This window comes from Oncorhynchus kisutch, linkage group LG24, assembly GCF_002021735.2.
Source record: "Oncorhynchus kisutch isolate 150728-3 linkage group LG24, Okis_V2, whole genome shotgun sequence".
In the NCBI taxonomy this organism is placed as follows: Eukaryota; Metazoa; Chordata; class Actinopteri; order Salmoniformes; family Salmonidae; genus Oncorhynchus; species Oncorhynchus kisutch.
In genome coordinates, this window is record NC_034197.2 from 642,070 (window position 1) to 668,680 (window position 26,611).

Consider the following 26,611-nt stretch of genomic DNA (forward strand, 5'->3'; position numbering starts at 1 on the left):
AAATTGAGGATTGCCTAATCTTAGAGGTTAAGGGGACATATAGGACATTTAGGATTGCCTAATCTTAGAGGTTAAGGGGAAATGTAGGAAATTGAGGATTGCCTAATCTTAGAGGTTAAAGGGAAATGTAGGAAACTGAGGATTGCCTAATCTTAGAGGTTAAGGGGAAATGTAGGAAATTGAGGATTGCCTAATCTTAGAGGTTAAGGGGAAATGCTGTTTTATGAAAAAAATGGTAACAGATGGAGGTAGTGTTTATCATGACACCAGAATTTTGCTTCGATAACAGATTTACTATGACAATACTCGATACCACAATGATACCACTGCAAACAAATGAGGCATATTAGCCAAAGTCATAGAATGACACTTGATCCAGACAGATAAACTCAGCTACTGCTCTGTTCAATCGTTGGGCATCTTTTGAGTTCAATATCATTACATGTGAACATTTTAATGTAATACATTTGAGACAGCCATGTATGCATTAATGAATCAATTATACAATCAATTTGACTTGGTTTTTACCAATCTAACTACAAAACAACAATAGTAATAATTTATTTGAATGGTAAATGTTCACTGATAAACTGGGCGAATCAAGATGTAGCCTAGGTCTATTCACAATACAGGTGAATGCATATTCTTCAATAGGAGTGTGTGCATGCATTGAGGTTGTTTTAGCTGATTTCACGGGGCTACAAATGACAAACAATCCCTTCCATTAATGACTTATTTTATTGGCAACTGCTAGGATAACATATTGTATTGTACTGAACAACATTTGCATAGAAGAAGCACACTTCTTTTATAAAAGTGTGCACTGTCTCTTTAAGAAAGTAATGCTGTCATTCACAAGGCAGAATGTGGCTGTAGAATCTGACTTTGTGGCTATGGAAACCAGACTGGAGCACCTGGAAACCATGTGTTTGATGTGTTTGATACCATTCCACAGATTCCACATTCCACTCATTACCACAAGCCCGTTCTCCCCAATTAAGGTGCCACCAACTTCCTGTGGTAGGCTTACATTGCAATGAATTAATTCAACTATCACACATGTGCATATTATATTAAATGACACTGATGTTCAGGATAACATGGCTTTATATTAGTTGATAACTAATATTGAAAAGGTGATATGATGCAATCTAACTAGATAAGGCCTATGCTACTTCATCCTAATTTAAGATAAACACATTGGATACAAATACTGGCATGTGATAAAGGATAACATGTCCAATATAATTATATAAATGAGGTCAGTGTTTGAGACAGAATGTTTACATGAGGCTGTTAAGTGTGATGGAATGTGACTGGGGTGGAGATCTGTGGGGGCTCATGACTACGGCGCAAATGAGGGATTTTGAGGTATGCGTCATGGGCAGTGTCAGTAGTTGCAGGGATTACTTTAGTATCATTGATGGGATATACTTTTATGAGGATTCATGCCAAATGGCTTGGTAGCTGGTAACTGGGAGACCGATGGGAGTACCGGGGGCTATTATTCACATGTCACAAATTAGTGATCTGGTCATAATGGGAGAGTCTATGTTGTCAGGAAATGCCCATGAATTGCAGTGTGTATATTCCCAGGTGAAAGCGGCACATGAGGAGCAGGAGATAACCGAGAGCACAGGGCTGAATTCTGGAGATTGAGTTTACGTAAAGATACAGCAGGCGGGGTTGTTGGTCCACACAGTACTCCTTACAGCACCTCCAGTCGGTAAAGATCGTCATGTCTCTCCTCGGTGGGTTCATACTTCTCACGTGAAGTGAGATCCAGCTGCATAATGGGTGAGCTTGAAGACGCCATGAAGAGTGAAAAAGACTAGATTCCACTGTAGAGATGTGTTGGGTCTAGGAGCTACATTAACCGCCATAGTTGGGTTGGGTTAGTTGCTTTACTGGTTAATGCATCAGAACAAAAGGATAGATGTTGGGGTAATTGTACACTGGACTGAAGTGAAAGCATATACAGTTCTGAGTTACCTCAAGGAGATGTAGCGCTGATAAGATATACACACTTCAAATCAAACTTTATTTGTCACATGCGCCGAATACATCAAAGACCTTATCGTGAAATGCTTACTTACAAGCCCTTAACCAACAGTGCAGTTCAAGAAGAGTTAAGAAAATAAAAAATTATCAAAAAGTAACACAATAACCTAACAATAACAAAGCTAAATACAGAGAGTACCGGTACCGAGTCAGTGTGCGTGGGTACAGGTTAGTTGAGATAATTTGTACATGTACAGTTGAAGTCGGAAGTTTACATACACTTTAGCCAAATCCATTTAAACTCAGTTTTTCACAATTCCTGACATTTAATCCTAGTAAAAATTCCCTGTCTTAGGTCAGTTAGGATCACCACTTTATTTTAAGAATGTGAAATGTCAGAATAATAGTAGAGAGAATGATTTATTTCAGCTTTCATTTCTTTCATCACATTCCCAGTGGGTCAGAAGTTTATATACACTCAATTAGTATTTGGTAGCATTGCCTTTAAATTGTTTTGTAACTTGTGTCAAACGTTTAGGGTAGCCTTCCACAAGCTTCCAAAATAAGTTGGGTGAATATTGGCCCATTCCTCATGACAGAGCTGGTATAACTGAGTCAGGTATGTAGGCCTCCTTGCTCGCACACACATTTTCAGTTCTGCCCACAAATGTTCGATAGGATTGAGGGCTTTGTGATGGCCACTTCAATACCTTGACTTTGTCCTTAAGCCATTTTGCCACAACTTTGGAAGAATGCTTGGGGTCATTGTCTATTTGGGAGACCCATTTGCGACCAAGCTTTAACTTCCTGACTGATGTCTTGAGATGTTGCTTCAATATATCCACATAATTTTCCTACCTCATGATGCCATCTATTTTGTGAAGTGCACCAGTACCTCCAGCAGCAAAACACCCCCACAACATGATGCTGCCACACCCGTGCTTCACGGTTGGGATGCTGTTCTTCGGCTTGCAAGCCTCTCCCATTTTCCTCCAAACATAACGATGATCATTATGACCAAACAGTTCTATTTGTGTTTCATCAGACCAGAGGACATTTCTCCAAAAAGTATGATATTTGTCCCCATGTGCAGTTGCAAACCGTAGTCTGGCATTTTTATGGTGGTTTTGGATCAGTGGATTCTTCCTTGCTGAGCGGCCTTTCAGGTTATGTCGATATAGGACTCGTTTTACTATGGATGTAGATACTTTTGTACCTGTTTCCTCCAGCATCTTCACAATGTCCTTTGCTGTTGTTCTCTGATTGATTTGCACTTTTCGCACCAAGTACGTTCATCTCTAGGAGACAGAACGCGTCTCCTTCCTGAGCGGTATGACGGCCATGGTGTTTATACTTGCGTACTATTGTTTGTACAGATGAACGTGGTACCTTCAGGTGTTTGGAAATTGCTCCCAAGGATGAACCAGACTTGTGGAGGTCTACAATTTTTTTTCTGAAGTCTTGCATGATTTCTTTTGATTTTCCCATGATGTCGAGCAAAGAGGCCCTGAGTTTGAAGGGAAGCCTTGAAATACATCCACAGGTACACCTCCGATTTACTCAAATGATGTCAATTAGCCTATCAGAAGCTTCTAAAGCCAAGACGTCTTTTTCTGGAATTTTCCAAGCTGTTTAAAGGCCCAGTCAACTTAGTGTATGTTAACTTCTGACCCACTGGAATTGTGATACAGTGAGTTATAAGTGAAATAATCTGTCTGTAAACAATTGTTGGAAAAATTACACATGCACAAAGTAGATGTCCTAACGAACTTGACAAAACTATATTTTGTTAACAAGAAATTTGTGGAGGGGTTGAAAAACTAGTTTTAATGACTCCAACCTAAGTGTATGTAAACTTCCGACTTAAACTGTAGGTAGGGATGAAGTGACTATGCATAGATAAGAAACAGCGAGTAGCAGCAGTGTACAAAATAAATGGGAGCGGGGGGTCAATGTAATAGTCCGGTGGCCAGTTGATTAATTGTTCAGCAGTGTTATGGCTTGAGAGTTGAAGCCTTTTGGTCCTAGACTTGGTGCTCCGTTACCGCTTGCAAGGAACTTGAAACTCTCAACCCACTCCACTACAGCCCCGTTGATGTTAATGGGGGCCTGTTCGGCACGCCTTTCCCTAGTCCACGATCACGCTCCTTTTTCTTGCTCACATTGAGGGAGAGTTTGTTGTCCTGGCACCACTTTGCCAGATCTCTGACCTCCTCCCTATAGGCTGTCTCGTCATTGTGTAAGGATCGACGGAGATGAGAAGCAGGTATGGGGAGTTGACATTTAATTATGAACAGAAAAGACAGAAACAGTGTCAGAATACAGATACACAACAAACAATGCAGCAGCGGGGGACAGAGCTGGGGACCTGACAAATACAGGGGAGGTAATAAACAGGTTAGTGGGTGAGTCCAATATAACTGAAGCGCGTGACGAGGGAAGGCAGGTGTGCGTAAATGATGGTGGCAGGAGTGCGTAATGCAGGGCAGCCTGGCGCCCTCGAGCGCCAGGGGGAAGAGCGTGACACATTGTCGGTGATCAGGCCTACCACTGTTGTGTCATCAGCAAACTCAATGATGGTGTTGGAGTCGTGTTTGGCCACACAGTTGTGGGTGATCAAAGAGTACAGGTGGGGACTAACTACACACCCCTGAGGGGCCCCAGTGTTGAGGATCAGCGTGGCAGACGTGTTGTTGCCTACCCCTACCACCTGGGGCGGCTTGTCAGGAAGTCCAGAATCCAGTGGCTGAGGGAGGGGTTTAGTCCCAGGGTCCTTAGCTTAGTGATGAGCTTCGTGGGCACTATGGTGTTGAACGCTGAGCTGTAGTCAATGAACAGCATTCTCACATAGGTGTTCCTTTTGTCCAGGTGGGAAAGGTTATCAAGTTCAAATGACATGGCTTGGAAACACCTCTTATACCCTGTGGCCTGATGGGGAAGACTGGATGAAAGCATGAGGAGGTTTTATAGGGCCTTAATTTTTTGTGGAATCCAGCAGAATCCAGAATTCTGAAGGCATAGAATCAGGCGAAGAGAGAGTGGGAATTGTCATGTTATCAAACTTTGGGATAACTTTGCATATATAATTATGAAAAGCTTACCACATTGTTAATACGGTTATGTTTTGTGTTTCTCATTGATTTTCAAGTCTTGTGCTATCACTCACTTAGGAACCAGAAGGACGTTGAAATGGAAGGGGTCGACAACTCCAGCGGACACGTTACTATCAGTTTCTATGTGAAATGGTCATAGAACAGAAGTCAACATACTGTAAGTCTCTGAGTTTGTCGATGGTGAATCATGTTTTTGTTTTATTATTATTGTTTGTCCATCTATAAGTCATTCCCAAGTTTATGTCATGTTGAACAGTATGGAGTTAAATGTTCAAAACGGGGGACTGATGGATTCTGGGTTCTTACTCCTAAACTCGGGATAGGGTTAATTATCAGGTATCCTGTTGAAATATCGAGTGCTTAGGGTTAGAGGGGCTACACCAGAAGTTAATGGTTATCTGTAGGAGGAAGGTATATGGTGGGTGCAATTAAGCTTGGAATGTGCTGAGTGCAGGGTAAATTATTACGTGGCAGCACTGATAAGGGGAGAGAGCCGTGGATTAGTGATGAAGGGGGTTGAGGTCACGTAAAGGGAGAAGGCACTGTTTATTGCCACTTCATTTCCTGGCTAGCAACAGAGATTTAGTGTTTGGAGAGAAGGAGAAGATTTCACCCCAGATTGGGGTACATACACCACCACTATTGGAAATGTATTTTGGTCGGTTCAGCTGTTCGACCCTCTGGGATAAATAAAGATGGTTTAAGCTTTCATAGCGTCCGTTGAGTTCTTACTCTGATAATTTAGATCCTAACGAGATGTAGTAATATTTTTGTACATGTCTTACCTCCAAACGAGTCACCTACCAAGCCAATGCAATGGAGTGCAACGCGATCACGTGCCCACTTAAGACCCTGAAAACTGACATGTATGATAGGCGTTTTCATAATCTAAAAGTCCTATTCCTATTAACTTCCGGTGTTGCGAGTGTCTTTTTCTCAAAGCTACTTCATACAGGCAGAATTTCTGCCTGCTTGAACAGCAATATCTCAGCTACACGTGAAAACATGAATTAACTTAGGGAATCGATAAAACTTCGTTCAGAGATTTTATTTATTTTTCTAGGCAAGTCAGTTAAGAACAAATTCTTATTTTCAATGATGGCCTAGAAACAGTGGGTTAACTGCCTTGTTTAGGGGCAGAACGACAGACTTGTACCTTGTCAGCTCAGGGATTTGATCTTGCAACCTTTCGGTTACTAGTCCAACGCTCTAACCACTAGGCTACCCTGTCGCCCGGCATAGCCTACATGCACAAACACAATATATTAATATATATATATACATATCATTTTATGTGTGTTATTATTATTTTTGTCTGTATGGAAAATGGTAAAATATAATATTTGAAAGAAAAACAAATAGTTGAATCTTTACTTTAAGTGCCGGTAAACATGCCACTGGCGGTGTAAGGCCTCAGTCAGTCGCTCTTGAGCCAAAACACCAGCCCCACCAATACGCTGTTGGCACACTCCAACCATAGGAGGTTGATGCTGATGTAGGCAGGGACTGCAAGGCCCAAAAGCTCACAGGCGATGCACATGACCAGGTAAGATGCCCACGTTGTGCCAAAGTCCAAAGTCAGGCTGAGGTAAAGGGGGGGCCTCTGCCATTCAGTCTCCACTGCCAGTGCTTTCTGCTCGTCCTCGTCACCCCCTAGCTGCTGTAACTTGGCATACCTGAATCTCAAGTGGCTCTGCAGCATTGGGTTAACATTATCCCTCTGCTCTGACAGCCTGTTGGCCTCCTTCAGCCACAAAGGCATCTGTTTGTAGTGGAGCAGCATTACACAGCAGATGGCCACGGAGATCCCCACTGAGAAATGTACCACAAACACAGACTCCTGCACAGTGCACCCTAAAGCATTCCTCCCTCCCTCGTACTCAACCTCTAGGAGGTTGGTGACTGCTGAGCAGCAGGAGTGCACACCGGCCAGCACCCACACCAGCAGCGTCAGGGCATAGTTCCATAGGTCCCTACAGGGAGCGTCGTGACACGTGGTGTAGCGTGGCTCGTAGAGGTAGTCCAGCAGCCCCAGGCCCAGCACGGGCAGAGGCAGCGCGTTGAACATGGCTGAGGCATGAGCCAAGAGGAAGCAGATGGACACCGGGGAGCGGGCGGGTCCAAGGAACCACACAGCCACCACAGTGCACAACAACACCACATCGACCAGGAAGACGGAGAGGCCACAGACGCCCATGAAGGAGGTGTGCAGCCAGCGCAAGCACATCGACAGGACCAGAAAGTCCAGGCCCACCTTTAACAGCAAGATGAACAGAAACTGACCGGTGCTGTCCTCATAGTAGCTCCCCTCTTCCCAGGACTCAATGATGGCCAGCATGTTGAAGCTTTTGCCGTGAGGACTGAGCCCAGCTCCAGAAGTAATCTACTGGGACTGTAACGTTCCACTCGATGTCACCATGCTCAGGGAAAAACTGTTGAAGAGAGAGTGACATATGGAACAGTTAGCAGCAATCTACAAAAAGCTTCTACCAAGCAATGAAACATTTTTGTTGTGTTATCAGTACTACCTGGCTCTTGTGACTTGTTTACAGAAACAACTACAAAAATAAGAAACTTCAACTCTCCCTGTAAAGGGATAGTTCACCCAAATTACAAAATGACACAGGCTTCCTTACCTTGCTAATATTGTACTATGACTTGATTGGGATTTGTGCCACAAATGCTAAAACGTTTGGAAACGGTGCCAGGAAACTAAACCAAAGCATGGATTGCTGTCATATCTTGTCCATGGACTACTTACAGGGTAAGGAAACCAATATGTCATTTAGTATTTTGGGTGAACTTTCCCTTTAATGGATGTATCATGCCTCAACACTCGTTGTTTGGATTCCACCAAAATCAAGTGTTATTGCATTTATAGCTCCATCTATGAATTTGAGCATGATTGAATTTCAAACCAAGCAACAGGGCTGCCTTTGACTTATTCACTTTCTTAAACGAATAGTTGTTTTACAATAACAAGGTTTCCATCCAACCTTTTTATTGCAAGTCAAATACGTTGGAGAAAAGAAATGTCACAACAGGCCTGATGGAAACTGATTTGGAAGCTTTTGTCCGTAAGCTTTCCAGATGTCGACAAAACAAAACATGCGAGACAAGGTGGGATCTTTTTGTGTCTGTAAAATGTATTATACGTGAAATGGTGGTGGAAGTCACGCGATCTAGTCGAAAGAGGAGGAATGGAAGCGCCATTAAGGTACACAATAGTACATTTTGGTAGACAGAAGGTGCTCTTTGGTATAAAAGGGATAAATTGGTCATCAAAAAGAAAGGAGGACCAAGGCACTCTTCATTAAATGAATTAAAATGCCTTTATTTGTATGGCATGTTCAATAGAAACAGTGTTTTTTAAACGATGCGTTTCGGCTGCAAGGCCTTCGTCAGGGAGAAAACCTTGTTTCTATTGAACATGCCTTTATTAGTATGGCATGTTCAATAGAAACAGTGTTTTTTAAACGATGCGTTTCGGCTGCAAGGCCTTCGTCAGGGAGAAAACCTTGTTTCTATTGAACATGCCTTTATTAGTATGGCATGTTCAATAGAAACAGTGTTTTTTAAACGATGCGTTTCGGCTGCAAGGCCTTCGTCAGGGAGAAAACCTTGTTTCTATTGAACATGCCTTTATTAGTATGGCATGTTCAATAGAAACAGTGTTTTTTAAACGATGCGTTTCGGCTGCAAGGCCTTCGTCAGGGAGAAAACCTTGTTTCTATTGAACATGCCTTTATTAGTATGGCATGTTCAATAGAAACAGTGTTTTTTAAACGATGCGTTTCGGCTGCAAGGCCTTCGTCAGGGAGAAAACCTTGTTTCTATTGAACATGCCTTTATTAGTATGGCATGTTCAATAGAAACAGTGTTTTTTAAACGATGCGTTTCGGCTGCAAGGCCTTCGTCAGGGAGAAAACCTTGTTTCTATTGAACATGCCTTTATTAGTATGGCATGTTCAATAGAAACAGTGTTTTTTAAACGATGCGTTTCGGCTGCAAGGCCTTCGTCAGGGAGAAAACCTTGTTTCTATTGAACATGCCTTTATTTGTATGGCATGTTCAATAGAAACAGTGTTTTTTAAACGATGCGTTTCGGCTGCAAGGCCTTCGTCAGGGAGAAAACCTTGTTTCTATTGAACATGCCTTTATTAGTATGGCATGTTCAATAGAAACAGTGTTTTTTAAACGATGCGTTTCGGCTGCAAGGCCTTCGTCAGGGAGAAAACCTTGTTTCTATTGAACATGCCTTTATTAGTATGGCATGTTCAATAGAAACAGTGTTTTTTAAACGATGCGTTTCGGCTGCAAGGCCTTCGTCAGGGAGAAAACCTTGTTTCTATTGAACATGCCTTTATTAGTATGGCATGTTCAATAGAAACAGTGTTTTTTAAACGATGCGTTTCGGCTGCAAGGCCTTCGTCAGGGAGAAAACCTTGTTTCTATTGAACATGCCTTTATTAGTATGGCATGTTCAATAGAAACAGTGTTTTTTAAACGATGCGTTTCGGCTGCAAGGCCTTCGTCAGGGAGAAAACCTTGTTTCTATTGAACATGCCTTTATTTGTATGGCATGTTCAATAGAAACAGTGTTTTTTAAACGATGCGTTTCGGCTGCAAGGCCTTCGTCAGGGAGAAAACGTTGTTTCTATTGAACATGCCTTTATTAGTATGGCATGTTCAATAGAAACAGTGTTTTTTAAACGATGCGTTTCGGCTGCAAGGCCTTCGTCAGGGAGAAAACCTTGTTTCTATTGAACATGCCTTTATTAGTATGGCATGTTCAATAGAAACAGTGTTTTTTAAACTATGCGTTTCGGCTGCAAGGCCTTCGTCAGGGAGAAAACCTTGTTTCTATTGAACATGCCTTTATTAGTATGGCATGTTCAATAGAAACAGTGTTTTTTAAACGATGCGTTTCGGCTGCAAGGCCTTCGTCAGGGAGAAAACCTTGTTTCTATTGAACATGCCATACAAATAAAAGCATTTTAATTCATTATATGAAGAGTGCCTTGGTCCTCCTTTCTTTTTGTTGGTCACGCGATATGTTGTATGATCGTCCCACTACAACTCAGGAAAGCATGTAGTTTATTAGGCTTTTCCCCTTTCTCTGTTTTTGCTAGTCCTCCCGGTTTTGACCCTTGCCTGCCTTGACTCTGAACTCGCCTGCCCTGACCTCGAGCCTGCCTGACCATATTGCCTGCCCAGACCTCGAGCCTTCATGCCACTCAGTACTGCCATTTTTGCCTGTCCACGACCATTCTCTTGCCTGCCCCTTGGATTATAATAAATATCAGAGACTCAAACCATCTGCCTCCCGTGTCTGCATCTGGGTCTCGCCCTGTGCCCTTATGACTAGAGACTTTCTGGCGACTCTCTCCAGCAGACGGACCTGCGACCACAGAGAGACAACAGGACATATACTCGTAAATATGTCAATTGCAATTTATTTTCGAAAGAGTGGTCGTTAATGTAAACTATTAGCATTTTCTATGAGTGTAATTATCAGCTATGAGTTTCCCGCTGTTGAGCAGTCCACACCCCCTTTCCGTTGTCTACCAATAAATCATATTGGTTTCGTCCGCTACGGACTTTTTCTTTGTATCACGTCATACCCCATGTATGAACTAATTGTGTGTGTTTTCACGTGTTTCTGTGATTTGGTTAGTTAGTTAGTAAATAAATAATTAAGCCAATCTGTATACCACTGATTCATAATTTATGCTAGGGTTCGTGCTGATATCCAAGGGTTTGCAACATTCAGTAATGAGAACTGATGAGGTAATTATAATACATTGATAAGCACTGTTTTGAAAATTTCTGTGGAGTTATATTCGGGAAATTGACACTCTATAAACATATTATCTGTGGTGCCCCATCTTCCTAATTAATTAAAGTTACATGATTAGTTTAATCGCATAATTCAATTACACATAGAGAATTGATTTGATAATATACAGTTGTCAGCTTTAATGATAGTCACAGACACGACAATGCCCATATGGGGCATACTTCCTTGACTTACACCCTTTCACAAACTTCCTCAAGTGGGCTCGGCGTTGGGTGGTTTTGTCTGCTTCTTTCAAGGATAATCCTGCATCTTTAAGTTCTGTCTCCACAGACCTTCTCAAGCTGTTTCTGGGTGTTCCTGGTTTCCTTTTCCCCCGTGGGTTCAAGGTTAGAGCTTGTCTGGTCGTGGTTTCCTCAAGGTGTTCCCGACACAGCCCCATTTCCTGCATTTTATTTGTGACAATTTGTTCTTGCTGTGTAATTTCCCAGAGATCTTCATTCCGTATGGCCACTGTATTATCAGGATGTGTCTTAGGCATTTGTAGTTTGTTGCTTGTGACTTGTGGTTTTCCATATAGTGAAACTGATTTGCCGTTGGAATTGAAGATGCATAGATTGTTTAGTGTTCATTTGTTTTGAGATCCATATTAGCTTAAGCATCAGAAATGCAGTTCTTGCCTTTCCTATTCTTGTTTGTAGATCTTTGTCACTTCCTCCATCTTTCCTGATGACACTTCCCAGATAAGTGAATGTGTCACTTCCTCCAGTACATCTTGTTCTGCAAATGTTTTATGTGTACTGTGTTGTCAACAAAGTGTAGGTCTGCTAGATGGGACCAGAGGGTCCAAGGTTTTCTCCTGTGGTGGTGTCCTTCATTATCCAGTTGACTGCCATTGGAAAGAGAAGGAGGAACCACAGGCAGCCATGTCAATCTTCTGTTTACGGGGAAGCTATCAGTTTATTCCATGTGTATCTCTGGGTTGTTGTTTCTGTCGCACTGCTTTGCTTTATCTTGGCCAGGTTGCAGTTATAAATGAGAACTTGTTCTCAACTAGCCTACCTGGTTAAATAAAGGTGAAATTAAAAAATAAAAATCAGTGAAGTGTCCATTGTGTATTACAAAGTGTAGGTATAACTGTTGGGTGATGTTGATGATCGTCTTTGTAGTGTAGTCACGATACCAAAATTCTGACTTCGATACCAGGTTTAATATCATGATACTCGATACCATCATGATACTCGATATCAAAATGTTACCACAACATTTAAAAAAAACTGTATTAGCCAATCGTTGGGCATCTTTCGTTTGCATATTAGAAGCAATCTCTTATTTTATAAAAGTGGGTTCTGTCGTGGAAAATAACATAATTAGTCATGCTATCCCGTGTTTTACCACTTAAAGAGTAGTCTCTTGTTATATGCTAGTGTTTTTTCAAACCTGAGACAAACTTGTCTTGGTGTCACTTTAGTCATAAGACAGCTAAGAGATGTTTGGGTGCAACAGCAGCATGTGAAATGCAGTGGTTTTACTTTCTACAGAAAGTCACATGTATGGAACCTTGCAGAACGGAGTACAATATAGTGTTTATTGTTGTGAATGCAGTTTGACGGTTGAGCCCTTGAGCTATCAACCTTGTCCTATCTTAAGTTTACACAGACAACGAATGACCTTTTATACACTATCTTCTGACAGCCACGAATACAGAAAGGGGTTGTATATATTTTCTCTATAAAAGCATTGAACCGGCACTGTTTGTAGAGCTTTTCAACTATGAGCTGTTGAGTGGGTAGTTGATTCTCCATTTCTGAAAATCCCACGATAAAGTGTTTGAAAGAATCTGCAGTCTCTCTTCTCTTGGATTTGATATTCCACGACAAATTGGTGACAGTGGTGGGATGCTAAATCTGCTTGTAGATTGCTCCCCAGAGACCGAGGATAAACTGCGTGCAGGGGCTCAGTTAGATGTGGCTCAGGGTACCACACACTCTGACTAAAACGGAGCCGAGGGGGACCCACCTTGGACCTGCCGGAAGTGTTAGTGAGTGGATATATCATTCCGGACAGATAAAAGACATTCAGGGTGAGACTGATTTTCTTTTAAACATAATAGAAAATCCTGTTCTAAGAACAGGTTGTGCACATTATGTATTTGTTGTAGCAAAGACACCCCGAGTTAGAAACTTTGTTGTAGCAGAGTTATTGCTGAATAGGGAAAGTCCTAGAAGTAATTATAGGGCAAACAACCTGTTGGCATCTTTTTGTTGAAGCAGAAGTATCCTGTTTAGAGACAGGGGTTGCGTTTCTCTGTTGAAGCAGAGCCATGGGATGATATGACACAGTTACAAGCTATGTGATTCCAGGGCACAATCCTGAGATATTCCTACAGGTACATAGTAATAACATAACAACATTAACATAATAAAAGAGTAATTATGTCACGCCCGGACCATAGTGAGACTTTTTATTTTCTGTTTTGCCATGGTTGGGGTGTGACTAGGGTGGTTAATCTAGGTTGTTTTATTTCTATGTTGGACCTAGTGTGTGTAGCCACCTGTGCCGGCTACACACACTAGGCCTCCAGTGCGCCTACCCAGTTCGGTACGAACCTGTGCCTGCTCCCAGAGAAATTTAGAACCAGGAACAGATACAGTGCCTTGCGAAAGTATTCGCCCCCCTTGAACTTTGCGACCTTTTGCCACATTTCAGGCTTCAAACATAAAGATATAAAACTGTATTTTTTGGGGAAGAATCAACAACAAGTGGGACACAATCATGAAGTGGAACGACATTTATTTGATATTTCAAACGTTTCAAACTTTTTTAACAAATCAAAAACTGAAAAATTGGGCGTGCAAAATTATTCAGCCCCTTTACTTTCAGTGCAGCAAACTCTCTCCAGAAGTTCAGTGAGGATCTCTGAATGATCCAATATTGACCTAAATGACTAATGATGATAAATACAATCCACCTGTGTGTAATCAAGTCTCCGTATAAATGCACCTGCACTGTGATAGTCTCAGAGGTCCGTTAAAAGCGCAGAGAGCATCATGAAGAACAAGGAACACACCAGGCAGGTCCGAGATAACTGTTGTGAAGAAGTTTAAAGCCGGATTTGGATACAAAAAGATTTCCCAAGCTTTAAACATCCCAAGGAGCACTGTGCAAGCGATAATATTGAAATGGAAGGAGTATCAGACCACTGCAAATCTACCAAGACCTGGCCGTCCCTCTAAACTTTCAGCTCATACAAGGAGAAGACTGATCAGAGATGCAGCCAAGAGGCCCATGATCACTCTGGATGAACTGCAGAGATCTACAGCTGAGGTGGGAGACTCTGTCCATAGGACAACAATCAGTCGTATATTGCACAAATCTGGCCTTTATGGAAGAGTGGCAAGAAGAAAGCCATTTCTTAAAGATATCCATAAAAAGTGTCGTTTAAAGTTTGCCACAAGCCACCTGGGAGACACACCAAACATGTGGAAGAAGGTGCTCTGGTCAGATGAAACCAAAATTGAACTTTTTGGCAACAATGCAAAACGTTATGTTTGGCGTAAAAGCAACACAGCTCATTACCCTGAACACACCATCCCCACTGTCAAACATGGTGGTGGCAGCATCATGGTTTGGGCCTGCTTTTCTTCAGCAGGGACAGGGAAGATGGTTAAAATTGATGGGAAGATGGATGGAGCCAAATACAGGACCATTCTGGAAGAAAACCTGATGGAGTCTGCAAAAGACCTGAGACTGGGACGGAGATTTGTCTTCCAACAAGACAATGATCCAAAACATAAAGCAAAATCTACAATGGAATGGTTCAAAAATAAACATATCCAGGTGTTAGAATGGCCAAGTCAAAGTCCAGACCTGAATCCAATCGAGTGGAATGAACTGAAAACTGCTGTTCACAAATGCTCTCCATCCAACCTCACTGAGCTCGAGCTGTTTTGCAAGGAGGAATGGGAAAACATTTCAGTCTCTCGATGTGCAAAACTGATAGAGACATACCCCAAGCGACTTACAGCTGTAATCGCAGCAAAAGGTGGCGCTACAAAGTATTAACTTAAGGGGGCTGAATAATTTTGCACGCCCAATTTTTCAGTTTTTGATTTGTTAAAAAAGTTTGAAATATCCAATAAATGTCGTTCCACTTCATGATTGTGTCCCACTTGTTGTTGCTTTTTCACAAAAAAATACAGTTTTATATCTTTATGTTTGAAGCCTGAAATGTGGAAAAAGGTCGCAAAGTTCAAGGGGGCCGAATACTTTCGCAAGGCACTGTATAGCCCTTGGTTCTCTCCGGACCAGACTGCCCTTAACCAACACAAAAACATCCTATGGCGTTCTGCATTAGCATCGAACAGCCCCTGTGATATGCAACTTTTCAGGGAAGTTAGAAACCAATATACACAGGCAGTTAGAAAAGCCAAGGCTGTCACGCCCTGACCTTAGAGAGACTTTTTATTTATCTATTTGGTTAGTGATGTGGGCATTCTATGTTTTGTTTTCTATGTTTCTTTATTTCTATGTTTTGGCCGGGTATGGTTCTCAATCAGGGACAGCTGTCTATCGTTGTCTCTGATTGGTTAGGTCAGGGTGTGATGTGGGGTGGCATTCTATGTTTTGTTTTCTATGTTTCTTTATTTCTATGTTTTGGCCGGGTATGGTTCTCAATCAGGGACAGCTGTCTATCGTTGTCTCTGATTGGTTTGGTCAGGTTGTGATGTGGGCATTCTATGTTTCGTTTTCTATGTTTCTTTATTTCTATGTTTTGGCCGGGTATAGTTCCCAATCAGGGACAGCTGTCTATCGTTGTCTCTATTTGGTTATGTCAGGGTGTGATGTGGGGTGGGTATTCTATGTTTTGGCCTGGTATGGTTCTCAATCAGGGACAGCTGTCTATCGTTGTCTCTATTTGGTTAGGTCAGGGTGTGATGTGGGCATTCTATGTTTTGTTTCTTTATTTCTATGTTTTGGCCGGGTTCCCAATCAGGGACAGCTGTCTATCGTTGTCTCTGATTGGTTATGTCAGGGTGTGATGTGGGGTGGCATTCTATGTTTTGTTTTCTATGTTTCTTTATTTCTATGTTTTGGCCGGGTATGGTTCTCAATCAGGGACAGCTGTCTATCGTTGTCTCTATTTGGTTATGTCAGGTTGTGATGTGGGGTGGGTATTCTATGTTTTGTTTTCTATGTTTTGGCCGGGTATAGTTCTCAATCAGGGACAGCTGTCTATCGTTGTCTCTGATTGGTTTGGTCAGGTTGTGATGTGGGCATTCTATGTTTTGTTTTCTATGTTTCTTTATTTCTATGTTTTGGCCGGGTATAGTTCTCAATCAGGGACAGCTGTCTATCGTTGTCTCTATTTGGTTAGGTCAGGGTGTGATGTGGGCATTCTATGTTTTGTTTCTTTATTTCTATGTTTTGGCCGGGTATAGTTCTCAATCAGGGACAGCTGTCTATCGTTGTCTCTATTTGGTTAGGTCAGGTTGTGATGTGGGCATTCTATGTTTTGTTTTCTATGTTTCTTTATTTCTATGTTTTGGCCGGGTATAGTTCCCAATCAGGGACAGCTGTCTATCGTTGTCTCTGATTGGTTATGTCAGGGTGTGATGTGGGGTGGGTATTCTATGTTTTGTTTTCTATGTTTCTTTATTTCTATGTTTTGGCCTGGTATAGTTCTCAATCAGGGACAGCTGTCTATCGTTGTCTCTGATTGGTTTGGTCAGGTTGTGATGTGGGCATTCTATGTTTTGTTTTCTATGTTTCTTTATTTCTATGTTTTGGCCGGGTATGGTTCTCAATCAGGGACAGCTGTCTATCGTTGTCTCTGATTGGTTTGGTCAGGTTGTGATGTGGGGTGGGTATTCTATGTTTTGTTTTCTATGTTTCTTTATTTCTATGTTTTGGCCTGGTATAGTTCTCAATCAGGGACAGCTGTCTATCGTTGTCTCTGATTGGTTATGTCAGGGTGTGATGTGGGCATTCTATGTTTTGTTTTCTATGTTTCTTTATTTCTATGTTTTGGCCGGGTATAGTTCTCAATCAGGGACAGCTGTCTATCGTTGTCTCTATTTGGTTAGGTCAGGGTGTGATGTGGGCATTCTATGTTTTGTTTCTTTATTTCTATGTTTTGGCCGGGTATAGTTCTCAATCAGGGACAGCTGTCTATCGTTGTCTCTGATTGGTTATGTCAGGGTGTGATGTGGGTATTCTATGTTTTGTTTTCTATGTTTCTTTATTTCTATGTTTTGGCCGGGTATAGTTCCCAATCAGGGACAGCTGTCTATCGTTGTCTCTGATTGGTTAGGTCAGGTTGTGATGTGGGCATTCTATGTTTTGTTTCTTTATTTCTATGTTTTGGCCTGGTATAGTTCTCAATCAGGGACAGCTGTCTATCGTTGTCTCTGATTGGTTATGTCAGGGTGTGATGTGGGGTGGGTATTCTATGTTTTGTTTTCTATGTTTCTTTATTTCTATGTTTTGGCCGGGTATAGTTCTCAATCAGGGACAGCTGTCTATCGTTGTCTCTGATTGGGAATCATACTTAGGTAGCCCTTCTCCCTCCTTTCAGTGTGGGTAGTTGACTATAGTCACTATAGCCCTGTAAGCATCACGGTTGTTTCTTCGTTTGTTGTTTTGTTGGCGACATTTTCAATAAAAAGAAAATGTATACTCAATACGCTATACTTTGGTCCACTTCTTTCGACGGCTGTGACAAAGGCTAGCTTTTTCAAGCAGAAATTTGCTCCCTGCAACACAAACTCAAAAAAGTTCTGGGACACTGTAAAGTCCATGGAGAATAAGAACACCTCCTCCCAGCTGCCCATAGCACTGAGGATAGGAAACTCTGTCACCACCGATAAATCCACTATAATTGAGAATTTCAATAAGCATTTTTCTATGGCTGGCCATGCTTTCCACCTGGCTACCCCTACCCCGATCAACTGCACTGTACCCCCCACAGCAACTCGCCCAAGCCTTCCCCATTTCTCCTTCTCCCAAATCCAGTCAGCTGATGTTCTGAAAGAGCTGCAAAATCTGGACCCCTACAAATCAGCCTGCCTAGACAATCTGGACCCTTTCTTTCTAAAAATATCTGCTGAAATTGTTGCAACCCCTATTACTAGCCTGTTCAACCTCTCTTTTGTGTCGTCTGAGATTCCCAAAGATCTGCATCTGCGGTCATCCTCCTCTTTAAAGGGGGCTACAATCTTGACCCAAACTGCTACAGACTGATATCTATCCTACCCTGCCTTTCTAAGGTATTTGAAAGCCAAGTCAACAAACAGATTACCGACCATTTCGAATCCCACCGCACCTTCTCTGCTATGCAATCTGGTTTCAGAGCTGGTCATGGGTGCACCTCAGCCACGCTCAAGGTCCTAAACGATATCTTAACCTCCATCGATAAGAAACAATACTGTGCAGCCGTATTCATCGACCTGGCCAAGGTTTTCAACTCTGACAATAACCACATCCTCCTCGGCAGACTCGACAGCATTGGTTTCTCAAATGACTGCCTCGCCTGGTTCACCAACCTCTTCTCTGACAGAGGTCAGTATGTCAAATCTGAGGGCCTGTTGTCCGGGCCTCTGGCAGTCTCTATGGAGGTGCCACAGGGTCCAATTCTTGGGCCAACTCTCTTCTCTGTATACATCAATGATGTCACTCTTGCTGCTGGTGAATCTCGGATCCACCTCTACACAGAGGACACCATTCTGTATACTTCTGGCCCTTCTTTGGACACTATGTTAACAACCCTCCAGACGAGCTTCAATGCCATACAACTCTCCTTCCGTGGCCTCCAACTGCTCTTAAATAAAAGTAAAACTAAATGCATGCTCTTCAACCGATCGCTACCTGCACCTACCCGCCTGTCCAACATCACTACTCTGGACGGCTCTGACTTAGAATATATGGACAACTACAAATACTTAGGTGTCTGGTTAGACTGTAAACTCTCCTTCCAGACTCACATCAAACATCTCCAATCCAAAGTTAAATCTAGAATTGGCTTCCTATTTCACAACAAAGCATCCTTCACTCATGCTGCCAAACATACCCTCGTAAAACTGACCATCCTACCGATCCTCGACTTCGGCGATGTAATTTACAAAATAGCCTCCAACACCCTACTCAATAAATTGGATGCAGTCTATCACAGTGCCATCCGTTTTGTCACCAAAGCCCCATATACTACCCACCACTGCGACCTGTACGCTCTCGTTGGCTGGCCCTTGCTTCATACTCGTCGCAAACCCACTGGCTCCAGGTCCCCCCTTATCTCAGCTCGCTGGTCACCATAGCAGCACCCACCTGTAGCACGCGCTCCAGCAGGTATATCTCTCTGGTCACCCCCAAAATCAATTCTTCCTTAGGCCGCCTCTCCTTCCAGTTCTCTGCTGCCAATGACTGGAACGAACTACAAAAATCTCTGAAACTGGAAACACTTATCTCCCTCACTAGCTTTAAGCACCAGCTGTCAAAGCAGCTCACAGATTACTGCACCTGTACATAGCCCATCTTTAATTTAGCCCAAACAACTACCTCTTCCCCTACTGTATTTATTTAGCTTCCTTTGCACCCCATTATTTTTATTTCTACTTTGCACATTCTTCCACTGCAAATCTTCCATTCCAGTGTTTTACTTGCTATATTGTATTTACTTCGCCACAGTGGCCTTTTTTTTGCCTTTACCTCCCTTATCTCAACTCATTTGCTCACATTGTATATAGACTTGTTTATACTGTATTATTGACTGTATGTTTGTTTTACTCCATGTGTAACTCTGTGTTGTTGTTTTATGTGTCGAACTGTTTTGCTTTATCTTGGCCAGGTCGCAATTGTAAATGAGAACTTGTTCTCAACTTGCCTACCTGGTTAAATAAAAGGTGAAATAAAAATAAATAAATATTTTCTATGGTAGAGTAGGTCAGGGTGTGACTAGGGGTTTTACTCTAGTTTATTATTTCTACGTGGGGTTCAAAGTTTTATTTTCTATGTTGGTGATTTGTATGATCCCCAATTAGAGGCAGCTGGTAATCGTTGTCTCTGATTGGGGATCATACTTAAGTAGCATTTTTTCCACCAGTGGGTTATGGGATATTGTTTATGTTTTGAGTTAGTGTTGTAGTCACGGTTCGTTGTTTGTTAGTTTATTGTTTAGTGTTTTGTCTTTGCTAAAGTTTCACTTCTTTAATAAATGATGTGGAACTCACTGTACGCTGCGCCTTGGTCCGTTTCCACGAATGAACGTGACACTAAGAATACATTGAGATATCGATCTGTCACACTCACGACAGTGTAAGACAGGGATAAACGTGAGCTGTAATGATAAAAAGTTAATAGTGGTAATAAGTAGTCCAAACTGTCTATATATCATCCCGTTTGTAAATTTATATTCTAACTGTATTGGTGTGTGCTAAGTTGAGTGTCTTGAATTTGAGTGATAGACTCAACATGAGGCACTAAATTTGTGTTGAATATTATTGATAGTTGGGGTTTTATTTGGCCATGTTATTAGAATTCTAATGTTATCATCAATATATGGCTTTCTGGATGATACAATACAATTGACTTGAGCATGTTTATAACTATGTACACTACTGGTCAAAAGCTTTAGAACACATACCAATTTTTTTTTTTTTACCATTATTCTACATTGTAGAATTATAGTGAAGACATAAACTATGAAATAATACATATGCAATCATGTAGTAACCAAAAAAGTGTTACACAAATCAAAATATATTTTATATTTGTGATTCTTCAAATTGCCACCCTTTGCCTTGATGGCAGCTTTGCAAACGCTTGGTATTGTCTCAACCAGCTTCACCTGGAATGATTTTCCAACAGTCTTGAAGCTATTCCCACATATGCTGAGCACCTGTTGACTGCTTTTCCTTCATTCTGCGGTCTGACTCATCCCAAACCATCTCAATTTGGTTGAGGTCGGGGGATTATGGAGGCCTGGTCATCTGTTCAATGTGGAATTGTTATTCCATTTTGAAAATTTGAAAGAAAAGGCAGAACAAACTAAATAAAACACCTGTTTATCAAAAAGAAAACAGATGTTGTTTTGTAACCCTGAAGAATTTGTCTTTCAATTCACCAAACTGAGCCCTGTTTCAAATAATCCCTCTTTGAGAACAACTGTTGCAGATGGGAGATGCGCATCACAACTTTTTTCATTTGGAAATATTTTCTGTTCTATTTATTCTGTTATATTACATGTTTTTTTTACATATCAAATAGGTGTGTCTTTGAAAATGGAGTCGCAAGAGAAACTTTGACACACAAAAAAATGCACTTGGTTCATAGAACCGGGGTTACATCAGTAACCTCTGGTAGCCGCTAGATGCGGCTGTAATAAAAATAGTGGTTTCTGTTTTCTTCCTACAAATATGACTAACTTTTGAACAGTTTAAGCAAAAAAAATATTATGACCCCATCACTGAAAGATAAGACTCCCAGGAATGTTCACATGCCACGCAGGATTCATTAGAACAGTGTGGAAAAGGTCAGGCACTAAATCCGCAACAAACCCATAGACTGTTGTGGATAAAAGGCTGTGCGTGATGACGTAGTGCACATACAAATACCTTTTGCTGTTAAATTCCCATGTATCGAATAATCAATACTGTTAAATGAGTATAACATTTCTCACATTAAAATGTTATATATCGAGTGTACACACTCTGGTATTGGCACGTGAGCCAACAGCTCGCAGATACAGTGCAGGTATAGCCAACATTATGAAACTATTATGGACAAAAGAGCAAGATTGTTTTTGTCAGACAGCAGCCAAGCATTGATGATCATTTCACCAGAATAAGGCCCTCGATATTTATTGGAAAGGAGGATCAAGCTCATCACCCTGCAGTTTCATCACCCTGTGAAGTTCATCATAATTTAGCCTAATAAACTGCATGCTGTTACGGCTCTCTTCTATCTCCTCCTCTGACGAAGAGGTAGAACAAGGATCGGACCAAAATGCAGCGTGATGATGATTCATGATATATTTTAATGAAGGAAAACCTATACATACAGAAACTACAAAACTAACGAAATGAAATAATGAAAACCGAAACAGCCTATCTGGTAAAATACAAAACACTGAGACAGGAACAATCACCCACAAAACACACAGTGAAACCCAGGCTACCTAAATATGGTTCCCAATTGAGAACTGCCTCAGGCAGCCATAGACTATGCTAGACACCCCTACTCAGCCACAATCCCAATACCTACTAAAACCCCCAATACCACAACACAACACAAAATAACCCCATGTCACACCCTGGCCTGACCAAATAAATATATAAACACAAAATACTAAGACCAGGGCGTGACACTAAAACCCATAGAGGAGGGTCCGGGTGGGCGTCTGTCCACGGTGGCGGCTCCGGCTCGGGACGTGGACCCCACTCCAACCAAGTCTTAGTCCCCCTGTAATGCGTCCTTTGATTGGCGACCCTCGCCGCCGACCTAGGCCTAATAACCCTCACCAAGGACCCCACTGGATTGAGGGGCAGCTCGGGACTGAGGTAGAAGCTCGGGACTGAGGGGAAGCTCGGGACTGAGGGGAAGCTCGGGACTGAGGGGAAGCTCGGAACTGAGGGGAAGCTCGGAACTGAGGGGAAGCTCGGAACTGAGGGGAAGCTCAGCACTGAGGGGAAGCCCAGCACTGAGGGGAAGCCCAGCACTGAGGGGAAGCCCAGCACTGAGGGGAAGCTCAGCACTGAGAGGAAGCCCAGCACTGAGAGGAAGCCCAGCACTGAGAGGAAGCTCAGCACGGTAGTTGGATCCGGCAGATCCTGACTGACTGGCGGATCTGGAAGAGTCTGGTTGACTGACAGATCTGGAAGAGTCTGGTTGACTGACAGATCTGGAAGAGTCTGGTTGACTGGCAGGTCTGGAAGAGTCTGGCTGACTGGCAGATCTGGAAGAGTCTGGCTGACTGGCAGCCCTGGCTGCTCCATGCAGACTGACAGCTCTGGCTGCTCCATGCAGACTGACAGCTCTGGCTGCTCCATGCAGGCTGGCAGCTCAGGCTGCTCCATGCAGGCTGGCAGCTCAGGCTGCTCCATGCAGGCAGGCAGCTCTGGCTGCGCTGAACAGGCAGGAGACTCCAGCAGCGCTGTAGAGGAGGAAGGCTCTGGCTGCGCTGAACAGGCGGGAGACTCCGGCAGCGCAGGAGAGGAGGAAGACTCTGATAGCGCTAGACAGGCGGGAGACTCCGACGGCGCTGGAGAGGAGGAAGGCTCTGACAGCGCTGAACAGGCGAGGCGCACTGAAGGCCTGGTGCGTGGTGCTGGAACTGGTGGTACTGAACCGAGGACACGCACAGGAAGCCTGGTGCAGGGAGCTGCCACCGGAGGACTGGTGTGTGAAGGTGGCACAGGATGGACCGGACCGTGAAGGTGTACTGGAGAGCCTGAGAGCAGGGCTGGCACAGGACGTGCAAGGCTAGGTAGGTACACAGGAGGCCTAGTGCGTGAGGCTGGCACAATTTTCACCAGCCGACTAACACGCACCTCAGGACGAGTATGGAGCGCTGACCCAGGTGCCATCAAATCCCCGACTCGCTCCGTCGGACGAATATCGTACCTAAAGCACCAAACTAGCAACTCCCTCATTACTCTCTCCTCCAATTTCCCCATTAACTCCTTCACAGTCTCTGCTTCGCTCACCTCTAACACCGGCTCTGGTTCTGGTCTCCTCCTTGGCTCCTCACTATAAACAGGGAGAGTTGGCTCAGGTCTGACTCCTGACTCTGCCACTCTCTCCCTGAGCCCCCCCCCCCCCCCAATACATTTTAGGGGCGGACTCTCGGGCTTCCATCCGCGTCGCCGTGCTGCCTCTTCATACCAGCGCCTTGCCGCTTTCTTCGCCTCCAGTTCTTCTTTGGGGCGGCGATATTCTCCAGGCTGTGTCCAGGGTCCTTTTCCGTCCAATATCTCCTCCCACGTCCAGAAGTCCTGTGATCGCTGCTCCTCACGATAAACAGGAGGAGTTGGCTCAGGTCTGAACCCCGACTCTGCCGCACTCTCCCTGAGCCCCCCCCCCCAATACATTTCTGGGGCTGACTCTCGGGCTTCCTTCTGCGCCGCCGTGCTTTTCTCTTCGACTCCATTCTCCTATAGCCCTCTTCGAATCCCAGGCGGGCTCCGGCACTCTCTCTGGGTCGACCGCCCACCTGTCTATTTCCTCCCAAGTCGTATACTCTATACTCTTGCTGTCCATAACGTCCTCCCATGTCCATTCCTCTTTTCGCTGCTGTTGCTGTCGCTGCCTGTCACCACGCTGCTTGGTCCAGTTGTGGTGGGTGATTCTGTTACGGCTTTCTTCCGTTGAAGGAGAGTCGGACCAAAATGCAGCGTGATGATGATTCATGATATATTTTAATGAAGGAAAACCTATACATACAGAAACTACAAAACTAACGAAATGAAATAATGAAAACCGAAACAGCCTATCTGGTAAAATACAAAACACTGAGACAGGAACAATCACCCACAAAACACACAGTGAAACCCAGGCTACCTAAATATGGTTCCCAATCAGAGACAACGAGAATCACCTGACTCTGATTGAGAACTGCCTCAGGCAGCCATAGACTATGCTAGACACCCCTACTCAGCCACAATCCCAATACCTACTAAAACCCCCAATACCACAACACAACACAAAATAACCCCATGTCACACCCTGGCCTGACCAAATAAATATATAAACACAAAATACTAAGACCAGGGCGTGACACATGCTTTCCAGAGAAGTTGTAGTGGGACGACCATACAAAGTCATCGCGTGACTCCAAGTTAACAGTGGTGGAAAAGTACTCAAGGGAAAGTAAAGATATCTTAATATAAAATGTCTCAAGAAAAAGTGAAAGTCACCCAGTAAAATACTACTTGAGTAAAAGTCTAAAAGTATTTGGTTTTAAATATACTTAAAGTATAAAAGTAAATGTAATTGCTAAAATATACTTAAGTGTCAAAGTAAAAGTTTCAAATTCCTTATTTTAAATTTCAAATTCCTTATTTTAAGAAAACCAGACGGCACCATTTCCCTTTCTTTTTCTTTTTTTTTACAGATAGCCAGGGCCACACTCCAACACTCAGACATAATTTACAAAGGAAGCATGTGTGTTTAGTGAGTCCACCAGATCAGAGGTAGTAGGATGACCAGGGATGTTCTCTTCATAAGTGCATGAATTTGACTATGTTCCTGTCCTGCTAAGCATTCAAAAGGTAATGAGTACTTTTGGGTGTCAGGGAAAATGAATGGAGTAAAAAGTACATTATTTTCTTTAGGAGTGAAGTAAAAGTAGTTACAACTTAAATAGTAAAGTACAGATACCACCAAAAACTACTTAAGTAGTACTTTAAAGTATTTTTACTTAGGTACTTTACACCACTGCAAGTCAACTTTCATATCATGGTTATTATATCAATATTTGAGCATAAAAGCGTTTCCACCAACATTTCTCGCATAATTAGCTTCACTAACACAAAAACATTGCACCTTGTCTAGTGTATTTTTTTGTGTCGACATATGGAAAGGTTCCTGATAAATGTTGTTTCCATTGAGCCTGACTTGACATTTTTTATTCAACATGTACTTTACTCACATATAAAGATTGGGTGGAAACCTGGTTAATGATGATTTTATTTTCCACACAAAGAATATCATATAAAATTATTGCCTATATGACCTTGTGAACTTCCCAATAAAGACAAACCATACTTCCTTTAGATTGAAGTACTGTCAGACTGATTTGTAATAGACTGTCATAGCCCCAATTGAAAAAGTTAACATTGGCCATTGATTACACCCCTTTTAAAACATGGTAGGGTGGCAATTTAAAAAAAATCAAAACAGGGTCGCAGGCCCCAAAAGATTGGGAACCCCTATACTAGCATAAGCCCTATGTACGTATCACTGGAAACATAATGTATCTTTAAAATGACAGTCAATCTCAAAGCACTGTCCTGACTGCATGTCTCATCATTTTGTTTATCATTGACATTATTAATCATGTTATTTTCAAGCAAGTTTAATGCAGTAATCTTACCTGTGGTTGGACACAATTCTGGACCTTAACTTGTGCTTCTCAGTATTGAAGCAGGAGCTCTCAACCAGATCACAATGAGCTGTGGTTGTGTGGCCATAACAAGCTTTCTCCCCCCCCTCAAAGATGGACAGCGTGTTTACTGCCCATACACAGGAGACTCTGGACATACATGGGGTGGACTGACTCTGATGGCCAGTACTATTGGGTGGGTGAAGGAGTTTCTCCAGGGATGTCTTGGGTACAAACAGCTCTTTCAGAGGGTCTGAATGTCCTCCCTCTCCACCCCCCCCCCCCATCCTCCACCCCCACAGCGCCGTGACAGTCCGGTATGTGTACGTTTCATCCACCAGCACCACACTGAGGCGTGTCAGCAGATAGAGACCTAGCCCAGCACAATCCACACACTCATGAAATTATGCAATAGATTACCATGAATTACAGTACGACAATGATTCTCCTCACGTCTCCATACCGGTTAGGTTAGATGCTATATATGGTATTTGAATAAGTTCCTGTAAGTAGGGAAATGTAGGCCCATTTGTTTTACGCCCATTTACCAGCTGGTAAGTGGTAACTTCAAGGTCTGACCAGAAACAAGGGCGTAGGAGCTGGGGG

At 42.8% G+C, this 26,611-nt stretch overlaps 1 protein-coding gene across 1 annotated transcript; it reads right to left on the reverse strand.

Moving 5' to 3' along the window:
- Window positions 1-4,782: 4,782 nt before the first annotated feature.
- On the reverse strand, window positions 4,783-26,217 carry LOC116357004 (uncharacterized). The gene is made up of 2 exons (XM_031804180.1): window positions 25,997-26,217; window positions 4,783-7,546 (listed from the first exon to the last, which is right to left on the reverse strand). The coding sequence occupies exon 2, from the start codon at window positions 7,450-7,452 to the stop codon at window positions 6,532-6,534; it is 921 nt and encodes a 306-aa protein (XP_031660040.1). The 5' UTR covers window positions 7,453-7,546; window positions 25,997-26,217; the 3' UTR covers window positions 4,783-6,531.
- Between the last annotated feature and the right edge of the window lie 394 nt (window positions 26,218-26,611).

What these genes read in the sequence shown, in the direction of transcription:
- LOC116357004 (XM_031804180.1), bottom strand. Translation starts at nt 7,452, where the DNA reads ATGCTGGCCATCATTGAGTCCTGGGAAGAGGGGAGCTACTATGAGGAC.